The 18,743-nt window shown below is 41.6% G+C and overlaps 1 protein-coding gene across 1 annotated transcript in view; it reads right to left on the reverse strand.

Moving 5' to 3' along the window:
- The window catches only part of TEK (TEK receptor tyrosine kinase), a 161,266-nt gene that overhangs the window by 11,258 nt on the left and 131,265 nt on the right, over positions 1-18,743 (reverse strand). Inside the window, exons 11-18 of the mRNA XM_063914095.1 lie at positions 17,181-17,315; positions 14,503-14,787; positions 11,762-12,055; positions 8,768-8,922; positions 7,510-7,720; positions 6,653-6,763; positions 4,754-4,944; positions 2,971-3,084 (exon numbers count right to left, since the gene is read on the reverse strand). Of these exons, the coding sequence (XP_063770165.1) occupies positions 2,971-3,084; positions 4,754-4,944; positions 6,653-6,763; positions 7,510-7,720; positions 8,768-8,922; positions 11,762-12,055; positions 14,503-14,787; positions 17,181-17,315 (1,496 nt within the window). The remainder of the gene's footprint in view (positions 1-2,970; positions 3,085-4,753; positions 4,945-6,652; positions 6,764-7,509; positions 7,721-8,767; positions 8,923-11,761; positions 12,056-14,502; positions 14,788-17,180; positions 17,316-18,743) is intronic.

Consider the following 18,743-nt stretch of genomic DNA (forward strand, 5'->3'; position numbering starts at 1 on the left):
AAGCATGCTATACAAATCACACACAATAAAAATAAATATAATGAAAATTAAACAAATTCAGCTTAATCCATATAATTAAGTGGGATCAGAGGAGTAATGAATAAGGTACTTTGGTAATAAGATTATTAATTATTACTTAGTTGACGTTTGACAGCTACACTGTTCTCCAGTTGACACTTTACTAATGACGAAAGCTGTTATGATGATTGTGACATTTTTATATCGTTTGAAATAGATTTTTATATATTATTATCTATGTTATATTTTATTTATAAAGTACTGCCATATTTTGCAGCACACTGAGGACAAAAACTGATGACATGCGAGGTTGTAACCTTAACTTGTAGTAACAAAAGGTTTACATGTTTTCATTAATGACTATTAATAATATATATTAAAACAGTTTAATAAATTGTACATCATATATTTGTTAGTAGTGAAGAATATCCAGATGAATACATTAAAAGTGTTAAATGATGCTGAAATGTAAAGCAAATAAAAAGTAAGCATGTAGCGACACATTACAATTAGAGATGAGCGGGTTCGGATTTAACGCCAGAATTAACGCCAGTTCGGTTTTACCTGAATTTCTTCTATTGGCTATCCAAAACACGTGACATCCGTGAGCCAATAAGATGCCATTTTGAGAACCGAGTTAATCCAAGTAAAACCGAACCCACTCATCTCTAATTACAATCATAACTTTCATGGCAGAACAACTGGCACTGAGATACAGCATTAGTAAATCACTGCATGATTCTGAAATTAAATAGTTATTTCCAAAAACCTCTTCTAAATTTGCCACACCAAATAATACAGGTGCAATCATATATTTATGTGGGAGACGTAGTCCTTACTTTCAGGTAAGAGATCTAATCATTCCACAAGAGATTTTATAAAGGTGATACTATTAGCTGGTACACATTTTTCAACGGGTATATATATATATATATATATATATATATATATATAATAGTTTGCAGCTAGCAGCTAGGCGGCACTCCTGTCAATGATCACACATTACACAAGCAAGTTTGTTTGCAATGTTTCAGCGTCGTTTAAACGACGCAGAAACATTGCATACAAGCTTGCTTGTGTAATGTGTGATCATTGACCGGAGTGCCACCTAGCTGCAAACTACATGGTGACGTGTCCGTGCTGGACATCCATCGTGGAGGGCACCTGGTAATAAGTCTGTTTATTTGTGTCAACCCAAGGAGTGCTGGATCTTGGATCTATATATGGGCAGTACTGATGGTGTAGTGGTAAGCATTACTGCCTCACAGCACTGAGGTCATGGATTCAATTCCCACCATGGCCCAAACTGTGTGGAGTTTGTATATTCTCCCCGTACTTGTGTGGGTTTCCTCCCACAATCCAAAAATATACAGGTAGGTTAATTGGATCCCAACAAAAATTAACCCTAGCATGAATGTGTCTGTGTGTACATGTGGTAGGGAAAATAGATTGTAAGCTCCACTGGGGCAGGGACTGATGTGAATGGCCAAATATTATCTGTAAAGCGCTGCAGAATATGCATGTGCTATATACAGAAAGTAACTGGCAATAAATAATTATATATATATATATATATATATAGAGAGAGAGAGAGAGAGAGAGAGAAACACAAATTCCCAAGTGCGCTAATAATGAAGGGTGATTACACAGTTCTTCCAGCATTTATTTCATCGGAAAATGTGGACTGGAGGATGTTTAGATCTGGGGACCTGTAACAGACACCCCTCACCAAAAAGTCACCCAAACAAGAGGCCAACAGGCCAATTAATAAAAAGTTATTTTAATAACATATGATAAAACATGAATTTTGATACACAGTTCAAAATATAAAATTATATCCATAAAATACAGCCACAACCAACATGTTTGCAAGATGGATTCTGGATACTCCCTCACCTTTTTCAAGGTGCGAGCTCGAAGGGAGTATCTTCACAAACTAGGGTGCGATTTTTTGACTGACAAACCCAACGCGTTTCGTCTTATCGACTTCATCAGGGGTAACGCATATAGGGAAAAAGGCTAATTCGCTCTTGATAAGTTTATATGGCAGATCGTAACCTCAGAATAGGGATTAATCAAAGTCTCCTTTATCTGGATTTAATAGGTGGAGCTCCTATATTCGGGCTCCTAACTGGAGCTAGAATGGTATTCCTTTTTAGATATAATATCTATAAAATGATAGTGCTTTTGTAGACACTGCCTTATGACCAAGAATATTTCTGGTTCAAATGTTGACTCACGTAAAATTCAAGATTTTAAATGGCTGGTTTGACAATCACAGGGATATAAAAGATGCGACTTCCTCAATAGATCTCAAGGCATAAATCCTGGAGAAAATATTCTTGGTCATAAGAGTTGGAGACCATACTTTAGTTTGCATAAACGCCGACATACGGTTGTCGGAATTTCCAACGGACTATAATCAAGAGCTTTTTTAGACGGCTCTTAAGGAATTATGTCTAATTAGTTCCAAGGCAGTGTCTACAAAAACAGTGTGCTTATAATGCAATAGTACAGCGCTAAAGTCATTTATTTCTTCTATTTTATATCCCATATAAAGCATTAGTAGGTAGTTATGCGGAGATGTTTTATAGAAGCGACTATGTGCTCTCTCAGACTATAAGCACGTAAACATCATGACCTGTTAGTCTGTGCCACAAATCGCTTAAAAAACCTCAACTCAACCTCAAATATGTTGCTGAGCTATGTTTATAACTACACCTCACTTAACACTGGCATCTCACTAATTTAGTTTTACAAATAAGGATATAAAAAGATTTTATTTTACAGAGTATGAAATATAATTTTATGAATAGAACCCATTCTGAATTATTATTCATTTGCAGATAGAAAACCAATCAACCCATTTTAAACTCTAATAAAATGACTGCAAACAGTGATTGCACAGGTAATTGCTATTTGGGTAACACGGTCCTGTAATTGCATGCTTACCATTGTCTTTTTTACATAAACCTCTTGCCCTCTTGATAAACCAAAATCTGCAATCTTTGCAAGATAGTTTTCTCCGACCAAAATATTTCTGGCTGCTAGATCCCGATGTATGAACTAGAGAAATACAAAAGTAAATGATTCTTCTTATTAAAAATGCTAATAGATTGTTGTATATTACATCTATTAACCAATCATATTAATTAGTTTATTATGCATAACTACTTCTTGTTAACCTACTTATTCTGTGACCAGGAAATATTGCAAATTTAACTATTTATTGGTGTTTGCTCTATTTTTATATAGTGCACACATATTTCAGTCATTTACTCTTACATCAGTGCCTGTCTCAGTGGAGCTGGCAATCTATATTCGCTAATACGTGAACATGTACATACTAAACACAGGGAACACATACAAACTCCTCACAAATTAGCTATGACCAAGAATTGAAATCAGGTGATTAGTGCTAAGAGGCAGTAATCGCACTGCAATTTCAGCGTGATCGCCAGGGGCGTATCTACAGAGGAGGGGACCTGTGTGCAGGCTCTGAGCACTAGAGAGACTCTGGCACAGTGCCAGAGACAACTGCGCTTGCTCAGGTGTCTGGAAAGATGGTGCGGCGGCCATTTTTCCGGAGACCTGCACAAGTGCTTTAGACTCTGGCACATTGTCAGAGTCTCTCTAGTGCTCAGAGCACTAACTGCGCTGCTGGCTACGGAGGAGAAGGGGGCCCACACGCAGAGATGCCGATGGACACCAGAAAGGTAAGTATAGACGAAATAGGTACAGAGTTCGGTGTAGGCCCCCTCTGGACCCTATGGCCCGCATGCACTGCACACACTGCACCCATTATAGAATAAATACGCCACTGGTGATTGCATAAAGAAAGGGAAGTCTCCTGCCAGTGCAGCCTGGCTGAGACTGCAGAAGAGTCGCCGCCATCTTTTTGATCAAAGCGACTGCGTGTGATGTCATGCAGCCATTCCGATCATACTAATGACACTCCCCCGTTCGACTGCTGCCGCCTCTGTATCCCTGACACCGCCCCCGCGATACTCTCTCCGCCTACGAAATGGAGCATTGACGCCACGCGAACGGCTCTGCCTGAATGGCAGGCAGAGGCGTTCGCATTTACTGTGGGCACCTTGCGCAAGCGCCCGCATCATCATTGTATTTTTTGCAGTTGGATCGCGAGTTGCGATCTAACCTGAATAGGGTCCCAAGCTCAGAAAAGCATCACTTTTTGGAATTTGGTATAGGGGTGAGACCATAGTCCACTTTGACAATAAAGGGCACTGCGGTCTACAGCGCTAGTTAGCCTACTGCAGAGGCAATTGTATATTAATTCATAGTTTCTACATAATTTTAGTAAAAATGGGCTTGATAACTAGGCCCCTACAATGTATAGTCATAGCTGCAATAATAAAAAGCTCCTAGCTGAATATTCATATTTCCTGCTATGTTTCCCGGAAAATCTGTAGTCTGTTCTTTTTTTTTTTTTAAGAGACCAGCGTTATTAGAGACTTACCGCATTGTCTCCATAGTCTCCACTAAAACTCAGCCCAGTCTTTTGTAAATGTAACTAAGTGGCGTTAGGTACATATTCTTTTTATTTAGACTTTGTTTCATGCTAGAAAAGTGAGTGTTCTGTTATGTATGGCTTCCTCTCTTGTATACACCTTGTTGCATAATCAGAATTTGAATAGGATTTAAAAAATAACAGATTTTGTTGCATACACTTCCAGTGCATTTTATGGCATTTGAAATAATACAAAGCACAAACCTGTTTCTGGCTCAGGTAATCCATGCCTCGAGCCACATCTGCTGCAAACTGCAGAAGCTGCTGAGATGTCAAGGTTGAGGCGGTGCTGTTGGCTATAGCAAATGCCGGGTCTGTCTCCAGGACTCTGCTTTTTCTCAGAAAGTCCAGCAAGTTACCATGGGGAGCATACTCGATAGCCAAGTACAAGTAGCCTGTGGCAGGGAATGGGAAGCTGTCTGAATAGTACATAATGTAAATCAAGCTAATTAAACTATAAAATATTGGACAAATCAACAGCCCCACTTGGATATCTTCCTATGAATGTTATTTAGGTGCAGCTACAGTAGGTGAGTAATACATTTCTCTCATTCCCTCCATTCCGTGCTGCAGCAAGAGGTCCAGGTAGTATTGTCCTTACCTGCAGATGTCGGACTATAGTGGAGCACTGCTGGGCTCATTCTGCTCTTGTTGGAACATAGTGGGGCATACTGTAGTATACCAAGTTTGCCAGAGGTGCGGGATGGCGGCCGATCTCGGCAATCAGTTACAAGGCAAAACCATATACAGTATAAATACAGTATATACAGTATTTTTATATATATATATATATATATATATATATATATATATATATATCGGGTAGTGGGGGTATGGCGCCACAGGTATGTGTGAGCAGATACTTATTACAAGATAATATTTTAGTTAAAGACACTCCTTTTAAGAGTATAAGGTGTCAGCTAACCCCTAAGTACTCAGCAGTGATAAGCTGCCTTTAGAGTTAAAATGTGGAAAGAAAGGGGGGGGGGATAGGGGTACCAGCGACTTACAGTGTCTAAAATATTGATATAAATATGAAGAATGTAGCGGGATACGGTTTAGAAAAGGGGTAACAATATATTTATTTATGCAATTTGAAACATAATGATAGGATAAAAATATAGGATAAAAGCTTGATAATACAAAAAATTAATAAAAAAGTTTTTTATAATAATAGATAAAAAATGTATAATTTAGCTAGAACCCAGAATCACATAAAATCAGTAAAAACAATTTTGTACTGATAAAAAAGTATTTTAGGATAAGAGAATAATGCTTATCTTTAAAAATGGAGAGTCAGTAGAGGTACAACCAACGCGTTTCTTCCATCAGACTTCACACACGCGTTTCGTCCATCAGACTTCACACACACACACACACACACACACACACACACACACACACACACACACACACACACACACACACTGTATATAACACCATTTCATTATTAAATAGGACTTAAACTTCTACGTGTGCATTTTACTCTTTGAATGATACTTACTAAGACAGATGTACTAAGCCTTATAGAGAGATAAAGTAGAGAGAGATACATTTCCAACCAACCAGCTTCTGTCATTTTCAAACACAGCCTGTAACATGGCAATTAGGAGCAGATTTACTGGTACTCTATCTCTCTCCACTTTATCACTCTCCAAGGTTTTAGTACATCTCCCCCTAGTCAGCTACAACCCAACTGTAACATAAATCCTTAGCTGTAATATGGAAAATGGTAGCTGGAGCCCGGAGTCTAACAATGGCATTTTAATAAGTTGCAGTCAATGCTTGTACTTACATTGGCTACTACAGCTGTCATGTAATCTCTGCCCCCATGATGTTGTCTTTATTAATATTCTACTTTCTATACTCTAAACACAATCTCAGTTTCATTGTCAACTTGATATTGTCAACAGACCAGAAACAGTAGCTATTACCTCCAATATATCTGCCTGTGACACATTTATTAGAGCTTACACAATTGGAATGAACCTTACAATACATAGGGGTCTTGACATGCATGATACGAGACATATTGCGCAAACTCTTGCAGCCTTTTGGTGAAAGCAGATTATGGATGTCTGTCCTGTATACAAATATACTGACCTCGATGCTCACAGGCTCCCAGGAGATTTATAATATTCGGGTGACTGCCCAGTTTACAGAGGACTTCCAGCTCTCCGGCAAAGTCCCTGTGGTCATCTTTTGATGCATATTCTTGTAAATATTGTGGGGGAAAAATACAAAACATTATTTGGCCTATTAGGTGTACGCTCTTGATATAAATAATGAAGAACATAAACCAGAGGTTCCCAAACTGTGTGCTGTGGCTCCCTGGGGTGCCTCGGGACACTTACAGGGGTTCCCTTGGTTGGTGGTCCAGGACCAATTCAAATTATTCATGGTCAATATAATAGGCAAAACCAGTGCTGGTGGCTGCCAGTCATAAAATATGTGGCCAAACAGAAGTAAATCTTGTCCCTCACCACACAACTAACCCTAAGGATGACATATAAACGCAATCTATTTAATGTAATATTTCTTTCTAAATTTCTCAATAAGACATTTTTGGCCTAGGGGTGCCGTGAAAACAATTCTGATATTCTAGGGCGCCGTGATTCAAAAGAGTTTGGAATCCACTGACAAACTAAAAGTTACATTTGAGCTAAATGAGTCACATGGTGACAAGATAAAAGTTCTGTTGAAATATCCTACCTATAGCTGCTGGTGTGGCTAGAATTGTAATGCATTTTATGGAAAGCAAGTTGGGAAATGTAACATAAATTAGCAACCTCATTAGCACTATAACTCCATTACTGTACTGATTGTGTGTACACATTATAGATAGATGAATACACCCAAGATCAATATGTGGTTTGCAGGTCATCAGAAGCCAGAAAACCCATTGTTGGTCACAGATATATGACTGAATTCACTAATTGGTCAATTTAAACTATATATACCTTTCATTCTTTTGATGGCCGCATCCATCCGTAGACCATCCTTCTTGATGCGTGCTTTAAGAACTTGCCCAAAATTCCCCTCTCCGATCACATCTTGAAACTTAATATCATTCCATTCCAAGACGGGGTACTCCACAGGGTCCGGGCTGTTCTTGGCTTTCCTTAAGTGGTTCAGTGACCCAGCATTAAACTGCACTACTGGCTCTTCTCTCTGGACAAAAAGCATCACTGGTGAGATGGAGTTATCATGACATTGCATAAATATACTACACGCAAACGTACATTAGCTTATGCCTTAAAACTAATTTGTGCTCTAAAGCTAATGGTCAGCTCACCAAAATCAAGCTGATGCTCAGGCTGTAACATTAGGGTCTTCGTGTTTACATTGACTACCGTTCCTAAATTCCTAAAAAACTATTATGTGCTACAAAAAAAATGCTTTGACAAGCGCTTGGTATTTGTAGTAAACATGAGTTAAAACCAATGAAATGATAGAAGACGATAATAATGGAATACATATGATATCCCAGCAGACAGGATAGACTATAGACCGGCAGACTATAATGACAGCGGCATCCTGGCAGCAGGGAGCAAGAGCAAGTCCCCTTGCAGACTTGTTGCACTCGCCACGCATCAGGCCCAGTGGCTTGCTACACTCACTACAGGTTCTATTCCCAATCAGTTGGTGGCGTGGATCCACCAATCAAGTGGGAATACCGGGCTGGTGAGGGGATTCCGTCTGTCTGTTTATCAGTGTCCTGAACACTGGGATCCTGACAGCTGGTAAACTGACTGCATCCCATAATAATATATGTCTAGAAAATAATTCTATATAACACCCAACATTGAATTTACACATTTAGCGTGTGGGTAGGGTCCATCTTCAGGTGAAAAGCCACAGCGCCCCCTGTCATCATTACCACTGGCACTCTTGCACCTGACCCATGTTGAGTGCTGGAGCTCCATCAGAAACAGGCTTCCCCTCGTTGTGCACATGCCTCAGAATAGAATGGAACTTTGGGTATAGACCCACAATACTCCCATAACACCCCACAAGATGGATAGTGTGATTGCAGCACTGTCATTCAATTGCTACTGTCTACTTCACAGACAATGAGATCTTCTCAGGATCCATTTGATTTGCACAGAGAGAAAATGTACCAATTCACTACTGCGCTGAGTACACTGCAAGCATTTGTTATTTGGGGTCACATAGGGAGCTGCAGCCAACTCAGTATGTAAAGGGCATAATACCTACCACTCCATTCTGGAAGGCCTGTGCCATTCTTTGTTGGAAGTTGGCACGCTTCAGTTGCAGCATTATAAGAAATGCCAGTAATATTGTCAGACAGGTCATACCCGCTGAGCCTAATATAGCAATAAGGAGCATGTTGCTGTCTTTTGCATCATTAGCTGACAGAGAAAAGAGAACATAAATTATTATACTATTCAGTTACAGTCACAGCATGTCATAGAAAAATACTTTTTTAAGATGCACAGTATCATATAGTATGTACACACTATTAGTATTGGCCCTCATCCCGAGTTGTTCGCTCGCTAGCCGCTTTTCGCAGCAGTGCACACGCTAAGCCACCGCCCTCTGGGAGTGAATCTTAGCTTAGCAGAATTGCGAACAAAGTATTCGCAATATTGCGAAAAGATTTTTCTGTGCAGTTTCTGAGTAGCTCGAGACTTACTCTTCCAGTGCGATCAGTTCAGTGCTTGTCGTTCCTGGTTTGACGTCACAAACACACCCAGTGTTCGCCCAGACACTCCCCCGTTTCTCCAGCCACTCCCGCGTTTTTCCCAGAAACGGCACCGTTTTTTCACACACTCCCATAAAACGTCCAGTTTCCGCCCAGAAACACCCACTTCCTGTCAATCACACTCCAATCACCAGAACGAAGAAAAAACCTTGTAATGCCGTGAGTAAAATACCAATCTTCATAGCAAATTTACTTGGCGCAGCCGCAGTGCGAACATTGCACATGCGCAGTTAGCGGAAAATTGCACCGATGCGAAGGAAAATAACGAGCGAACAACTTGGAATGAGGGCCATTGTTTTTTTATAGTTGTGATATCTGCCTCATAATTGAAAGTACTGAATACAGAAAGGGTACATGTAGGGGCAATGCAGCCACAGAGCGGCTTTACAGTGTTGGTAGTAGATGAAACAGTAAAATTACCCTACTCGTTCACAATATAATGTTCTGAAGTGTCACATACACAAGAGAGAATAGCGTATTAACAATGGGGGTAATTCAGATCTGATCATAGATGTGCTAAATTTAGCACATCTATGATTAGTTTCTCAGACATACGGGGGGGATGCCCAGCACAGAGCTAGTCCGCCCCGCATGTCTGGCTCTGCCCCCCCCCCCCCCCCCCCCCGCATGGGTGCAAAGCATCGCATAGAGGCAATGTTTTTGCCAGCGCAGCTCCTGTGAAGTCACGCAGCTGACGCGGCCTGCCCCCCCAATGGTCCAGACAGGCCTTTGTTGTCCGGACCGCACACCTCCAACGGCGTACTCCACAAAGGGATTCAGACTGCGATCGCTGCCGCTGCCGCGATCCAGTCTGAATTACCCCCAATGTTGTTAATACATTTGTCACTCTGTAATTCATATGGGAATGTAATAGCCCAAACAGAAGTGATTTACTATAATGCCTGCAATGTTAATAAATGACACTTAATTACTATTGGCTGAAGGAGTCAATGCAAAGAAATGTAAAGAGGCACTTTGTCTGGTGATCATCATCATTATCATCATCATCATGTAACTTAACATCAGGCCTCAGGTGCCCACAAGAGATACTGTATGCTGGATGTGTGCAATCTTATTTGGTCACATCTCCAGAGAGTGTGCTACTTTTACCTGTACATGTCCCTAACTGTGCTCAGCTTATGCATGCAACCCTTCTTCAGCCTTGCTTGCTTCAAGGGAGCAAGTGTAAAACACACACATATCAAAATCTCAAGCCTGGAGTGGTTACTAACTAACTACCAGGGAAGGATCTCTCCTGGTAAAATCTGCAATATATGGCCCATAGGCTACAATGGCTAACGCCATCTTAAGATGAAGTTAGCTAAAGGGGACAAGATCCAGAATGTTCCAGCATGTAGTAACTTGTTCTTCTATACAATAGACTTGATTCCGAGGTGCACACAATGGCTTGCGCTGCTGCGATCACGTATGCAGTGTATGTGCGAATATATGCTCAAGACTCAGATGCAGCCTTGTGTACAGAGAGGCCTACTGCTGGTGTCGGGATCCCGACAGCCGGCATACCGACACTTATTCTCCCTCGTGGGGGTCCACGACCCCCCTGGAGGGAGAATAAAATAGTGTGGCGCGCATAGCGCGCCACCGTGCCCGTAGCGTGGCGAGCGCAGCGAGCCCGCAAGGGGCTCATTTGCGCTCGCCACACTGTCGGTAAGCCAGCGGTCGGGCTCCCGGCGCCGGTATGCTGGTCGCTGGGAGCCTGACCGCCGGCATATCGTAGTGAACCCGTCTTACATCCCCTGCTCAGGTACAACAGCAGAGACATCAGTTGCCCTTCTGACCTCTGAGCAAGTCAGTGCTGTGTCAGACTGAGCGTCTCTCCTTAGAAGTCTGGACCTCTCCTGCTGCGAACAAGTTTGCAGTGAACTATTTAAACACACCAGAAAACATCTCAGTGTTTCTAGCCACCCTCACCCAACTTCCCCTGGCTACCTGTCACTAGCTTTGTGAATATATCCTCTGTGCAACGGCTGTCACCATCGTGTCACATGCACAGTGCCAACAAAAATCACTCCACAGTAAATGCCAGAATGGGATCAGCCAGCTTGGAGCCACATATGAAGGCTGTTGGTTCAGCTGGTGACCCCCATGGCATCTGTTGCCCAACACTGATGTAAAGGTTTTCAGGCAACTTTCCTGTAGTGTGAAAACCCCTCATATGATGACATCACTGTTAAAGGCGCTAAAGTTGGAACTTTTTAAATGCAGAATCCAGCAGAAAAATGGACAAGACTCAGCTAATTCAGTACGATCAAATTTGAGTCTATAGAAAATGAAAACAAAATAAAATACATTAGTTGCTCTACAATCTTAATTAAAATTTAAATATGCAGATTGTCCAGTTTCCAGGGCACAAACATGCTGGATTATGTGCTTGGGTACAGAGGTAGAGAGCATGCAAGGGGCTTTGTAAATAAATTGAACTGTGTTTAAGCAAAAAGCTGTACTGTTAATGCTGAATAACTCACTTCTGATTGGCTGACGGGTTTTTACATCTCGTACATTGTGAACGCTCTGCCCAAAATTGTTTTCTGTGCATAGCTCAATCAGATATGGTGTATTGGCTTCAAGGCCCTTTAGCTGGTACTGAACGATGGTAATATTCCTGATCCATATGTCATGATTGTACTTAGTGTCTCCAAATATTTTGTAACGGATAATGACGGTTGAGATTGAGTGACCTTCCTGAACCGACCAGCTGACAATGGCTGATGAGTCTGTGATGTTAAATATGCTGATGTTTGCAGGTGGTGGTGGAACTTCTGTAAATAAAATTGGATAATATGAAACGTGAAATATAATAGTCATTTTACTTTACATCGATGTTCATCATTCAGATCTCCTGTAACTTAATAGCAAAACTATTCAGATATAAAATTTTTATTTATTATATTCATATTACTCAGCACTTTACAGAACACATGTAATAGTAAAGTGAAAAGGTGCTTATTCTACAAATCTAATAAAATGTAGATTAGGAAAGTAAATAGGTTACAAATACTGTAACACCATAATCAGCATCATTCTAAGTGGGAACAGACGTGTAACCGGTCATTTGTGCTGTTTTGCTGCAGACTAGCAACTCCTTGGTTTTGATAGAGTTCATTTTTATATTTTATTGTTTATAAATAAAATGAAAGAGACAATCTTTCATATAAGCTTACTTACAAAGGCAGCATCATTTTTACTGACCAAACTGATCTATCAATTGATTGGGGCAGTATGGTTGGTGTAATGGTTAGCATTACTGCCTCACAGCACTTGAGGTCATGGGTTCGATTCCCACCATGGCCCTAACTGTGCGGAGTTTGTATATTTTCCCTGTACTTGCGTGGGTTTCCTCCGGGTACTCCGGTTTCTTCCCACAATCCAAAAATATATTGCTAGGCTAATTGGCTCCCTACAATATTAACCCTAGTCTGAATGTGTGTGCAAGTACATGTGATAGGGAATATAGATTGTAAGCTCCACTGGGGCAGGGACTGATGTAATGGCCAAATATTCTCTGTAAAGCGCTGCGGAATATGTGTGCGCTATAGAAATAACTGGTAATAAATAAATAATAAAATCTGCAGATATAACTGAAGCCGGATAGGGCAGTGTGCTGTGCATACACACTGGCCGGTCCGTCGGGGACTGACATTCTGAACTGGGTGGGCATGTACACACGCCCGCCCAGTTCAGCTGTCAGTCACCACCGCTGACCACCCATACACACGCCGACGTGCCATGTCACAGACGAGATATGTCTATGGATGATGGAGTTCACAGACATATCGCTCGTACACACTGGTCGATGGACCCTTTACACTGCACCATATCTGATCACTCATCATAACACAGTAGATCTGAGTTTAGACATCGGTTCCGATACAGAAGATAGACATTAAAAAGATAGACAGTCATTAGGTCAACAGTAAAAGGTCTTTGGGCTCGGTGGCTTACTACACTCCGCTTCGCTCATCACAAGGTTACTAAAGGTAATAGTTTGTGACATGGATAGTAAATGCAGCAAAATTTGGGAAAATGTAAACAATAAATAAATATATGTGTCGACCTTTTGACCCTGTAGACCTTTTGATTGTTGACATTTTGACCCTGTTGACCTTTTGACCCTGTCGACCATTAGTGGTCGACCTATTGACTGTAGACCTTTTTATTGTAGATGTATAGACCGGATGCCTTAGACATCATGTTAGCCAGTGAACCTTGTCAATCCTTGTGTGAGGTTTACAGCTGATCTAATAGTTATAGATGTCCTTTTATTTTACAGTCTGTTTCTTCTCCTCTATAGATTCAATGACTGTAGTCAGTGTGATCAGACTGCACCATGGGCAACTCTATCACTGTAATCCCATATCTGCAGTGACCTATTTCAAATACTTTTAGGCTTTAATTATATTATTATGCCCTCAGTTATTGCTGGCCTTTATAGTGTTTTACTAAGGTTTTTATTTTACCTTTCATAATACAGATGGAGCCTTGGTCATCTATCCCTTTACTAGGATTAATTGAGCCAGGGTAGTTGGACTTAATCCCCTGTTGTATTGTTCTCTCTGTATTGTATTGCAGCTTAGAACAATAGGTGAAAGGTTTATTCTAATAAACCTTGGTGCACCTTGGCGCAGCAGAGAAGGCTAGATGAGCGTGGCTCCATCTGTATGGATTTTTTACATTATTTTCTTGGTCTATAGTAGCAAAACTCAGTCTTCACCTTCTGCATTCACAAGGAAGGTCCATACTGTGTCAGAGTAGACACCTGAAAATCTGATACATCTTGTCTTTCATAACTGGAAACCTGCTGTGGCCAGACAAGTTGCTTGTTTCTATGTGGGTCCAGAATTGCTAAATTCTTCTAAGCGTCTTCATTATATTTTTTTTCAGCTTCATAAAGTTTATTTAATTTATTTAAGTGTGGAATCCCTTGCAAGCGTTTAAACCTAGTCACTGATCATTAGAAGTCTTCTAGAGGCAGCAGGGAAAGTAGAATTGCTAAATCTCAAGTACAGATTTATGGACAGACAGATACAGATAACACAGTATTGCATTGCACAGTGTACCATGGAACAAAATTTGTTTTTCATTAGTTTATATATCTTTAGCTTTTTACAACTGATTTCATTCTCCACTCAGTCACCATATACTGTACATTTGGTTCAATATCTGCAGAGATAGGTAGACTGTAGTATCTGAATATAGTCTTACTCACGGTCACTGTATGTCCATGATAATATCGGCTGGCTCCATTCTCCCTGAGACTTGGTGTTCACCCGCACTCTGCACCTGTACAATGTCTTTGGCTTGAGATTGCCTATAATCATTCCAGATTTATTCCTTGAGGTTTTATATAGCGTCACTTCAGCAGTAGGGTCATAGGAGCATTCCACTTCATACACATGCTCTTCTTCAGAACCTTCCCAGTTAGGCAACCAAGTCATATTCAGAGATGTCTGATTGTTAGGTGTCAGCGTAATAGCTTTGGGGGGAGGAAGACCTGGCAGGAACATAGAATCAAGAATATTCCTATTTTTAGCTGTGAAATGTACTAACCAATAAAGATTTAAAATCTAGCCTTGTATGTTCACATGTGGCTGTAGTGTAGGCTTCTAAGTAGCAAGTCTGATCGTGTTACCTCATATCCACATTTTCAACTGTCAACTACCAATAAAATCATAAATAGACAAAAAAAGTGAATCTGCTGGTATGTAAATCTATTGATGATGCATTACTTACAAATATTACAATGATAATGTAATTGCCATAAATACAGCTCATGCATAGTGCCTGACTATTGAGGTTTTAGTGCATCTTTAGATTTCTGGCTATGGGGGAGATAAACTAAGCCCTACAGAGTGATAAAGTGGATGGAGATAAAGTATCAACAGCGGCGTGTCATTCCTGTATGTATTCTGACTGTCTCCTAGCAACTTGGGTGCTTGCTGCTATGTGCAGCAGCACACCTGGTTGGAATGTCTCGTTACCTGACTCCAGCCGGATGTCTCATGCGATTGGTCTGGCTCCTTTTGATTAGGGATTCTGGCCAGTGACATTCCCTAGTTCCTGTTTCCTAGTAAAGCCTGTCACATGGCCGCTGTACGCTGTAAAGATCTCTGTTCCTGTGCTCTAATCTGTGTATCCGAGTCCTGCATCCTTGTACCTTGCCTCAAGTCCTCAGCTGTCCCTGCTAGTCCTGCCCTGTTGGATCCTGCCCAGTACCTGCTATCCTTTGTCCATTCCTGCTCCATGGACTTGTCTTTCCGTCGCCCTCCAGTTACTCTTGTGTTGGTTCCTGATTCATGTCCAGGCTCCTCTCAAGTCTTAGTGAATATATCCTTCCAGTCCTATTTCCATGCACATCCAGCCTGTGTGTCTGTGGATGCCTTCTGCAGTAAAGTATATTCACTCCAGCCATGCCTGTTAAGGTGCACACACACTGGGCATTTTTGCCCAGCGTGTTTGCACAGCGATGATCACTGACATCGCAGGGCTGAAAATCACTCAGTGTATACACACTGAGCTATTTTCCCCCCTGCCCAGCGATGTCAGCGGGGGTGAACGGCTTTCCATAGCAGGTGATACCAGCAGACGAACGGCTGCCGCCGGCGATGAAGCGGAGCACGCATCAGTGCTCATCACTCATCACCGGGGTATACATACTGGGCGGCTTTGAGCTGAAAGCAGCTCAACACACCAAAAGTGAGCTGCTTTCAGCTCAAAATTGCCCAGTGTGTATGGGCCTTAAGTCACAAGCCTGCAGCATATCCAGTACTCAACTACATCTTAGCCTCTGTGTGTTATTGCAATCTGCAGCCTGGACACAGTTCATCTAGTAAGTCTACTAAATTCATGCTGTCAGCACTATACTTTCAATCAGTACACACTCATCACCAGATTATTCCAGCAGTTAACCACTGCCTGGATAAGTTTCCTACAACTCATACCTCAGTTACCATTGGTCTTCTGTGAATCTAGCACACTCCTAGTTCTGAAGTCTTCACCCAGCATATCCTGCTAATCCAGCCTGCAATTTACTCCTGCTTTGCTGTATATCCGGTTTTCATCAAATCCTGCTGTCTTCTGTTACACCCACTTAGTCTGTATAACCTAGCCAAAGTCTGTTTTCTATTAACTCCAGCCTCTCCAAGCCATTCCGTATCCAGTCTGCCTGCAACCAACCCTTGTCTTGCCAGCTGCTGCACTGCAGGTTTATTACCTTGTGGTCTCCAGCCTATTGTGTGAGCCCCTACTTCTAGAGGTTTAAACTCAGGTGGCACCCCTAAGTACCAGTGTGCGTGTTGTGCACTAACAGGGAGGGGGCTGTTATTGGCAGAAGACCCTCTCATCGGCTCTAAGGGTCTCACAAACATAGGGTTAATTGTATGAAGCAGTGATAAGAGTGGAGAAGTGAGCCAGTGGGGAAGTTGCCCATGGCAACCAATCAGCTGCTCTGTATAATTTTATAGTTTGCAAATTCTAAATGTTACGTAAATGCTAATTGGTTGCCATGGGCAACTTCTTCACTGGCTCACTTCTCCAGTCTTATCACTGCTTCATAAATGTACCCCATAGTGCTGGAGTTTCCTAACATCAGCTCCTAACTGCCATGTTACAGGCTGTGTTTGAAAAATGACAGGAGCTGATTGGTTGGTACTTTCTCTCTCTCTCTCTCTCTCTCTCTCTCTCTCTCTCTCTCTCTCTCTCTCTCTTTCTCTCTCTCCCCAAGGCTTAGTACACCTGTCCTATGTATTTTAATTAAACACTCCAATGAGTTTACTCAATGAGGCAGGTAAATATAGGATGAGCCCTTTTGTGTAATGTAATCTTATGAAGAAATCTATATAAATTACACCCAGCAACTTGCACTAAAGATCAGGTCTAAGCTTTTACCAAATGCCTCTGTGGTGAAGATAGCTTCTGGGCCTGGATGCCCAACACCTCCTTCTCCTTTACGTTTTAACTGAACACAAACCTTATATTCAGTTTTTGGTTCCAAATTTTCAAGTCTTACAATTTTGTCTGTTGCTAAAAAAGAAATAACAATAAATTAAGATTTTTCCAGTAATAGCAATACTCTGAGAAGACATTGTCATAGTGGTCAAGGTAAGAACCCAAATCTGTCCATGTATACAGGGTCAGATTAAGCCTTGGGGGCGGGGGGAGCTGGGGCATTTAAAAGGAGGGGACCCAGTGGAAGTGGGGCTGAATATTAAGGGCCCTACACATTGACCGATCCGCCGCCGAGCTGCCCGACGGCGGATACAGTCGACGGGCGACCCAGCGGCGGGGGGGGGGGGGGGCAGTGACGGGGGGAGTGAAGTTTCTTCACTCCCCCCATCACCCGGCTCTATTGAAGTTCAGGCAAATATGGACGAGATCGTCCATATTGGCCTGCATACACAGCCGATGGGGCACCAGCGATGAACGATAGCGGGGCCGCGCATCGTTCATCGCTGGTGACTCCACACTCAAAGATATGAACGGTATCTCGTTCAATAATGAACGAGATCGTTCATATCTTTGAGGATTATCGGCCAGTGTATAGGGCCTATTAGATTGTGCATACCTCCCAACATGACCAATTTCATGAGGAACAAAATGCTCTCTATCTGGACTTCCCTCTTTATATATGATGATTGCATACCTCCCAACATGACCCGCTCCAGGAGGGAGAGAATGCTCTGCTCCTGGTCTTCCCTTTTAATTTATGATTGCCCTCACCTGTGCTGAAACACCTTTCTTATCCATTAACCTGTTCAAGACAGGTGCCGGCAATCATACATTAGGAGAAAAGTCCAGAAACAGATCATTGTGTCCTTCCTGGAGAGGGTCATGTTGGGAGGTATGTGATTGGCTGTGTTGAATAATTTAATTGATAGGAAAGGTATTTCAACACAGGTGATTGCAATCATAAATGAATAGTGAAGTCCAGATAGAAAGCATTTTGTCCCTCCTGGAATGGGTCATGTTAGGAAGTATGGATAGTGCATATTAAATTTAAACCAGTGGTGTATACATACATACCTCCCAACATGACCCATTCCAGGAGGGACAAAATGCTCTCTATCTGGACTTCCTTATTAAGTTATGATTGCAATCACCTGTGTTGAAAAACTTTCTTATAAATTAAATAGCTCAACACAGGTGATGCCAATCATATAATAAGAGGGAAGTCCAGGTAGAGAGCATTCTGTCCCTCGTGGAATGGGACATGTTGGGAGGCATGTGTATATTCGATGTAAACAAATGTTTAATAATGTCTGGGTCCTGTTTATAGCTCCACCTAATTGAGAGACAACTATTTTCTGAAGTTTTCTTAAAGTGAAACAAACACAACGTAAACAACCTTAAAATACACATAAAAAAAATACAATCTATAACTCATCTTGTCACATGCAAGAATAGTAGCAGCCTCTGTACTACTTACAATACAAACTTGGACAGGAGTACTGT

Source organism: Pseudophryne corroboree, chromosome 1 (assembly GCF_028390025.1).
Source record: "Pseudophryne corroboree isolate aPseCor3 chromosome 1, aPseCor3.hap2, whole genome shotgun sequence".
Classification (NCBI taxonomy): Eukaryota; Metazoa; Chordata; class Amphibia; order Anura; family Myobatrachidae; genus Pseudophryne; species Pseudophryne corroboree.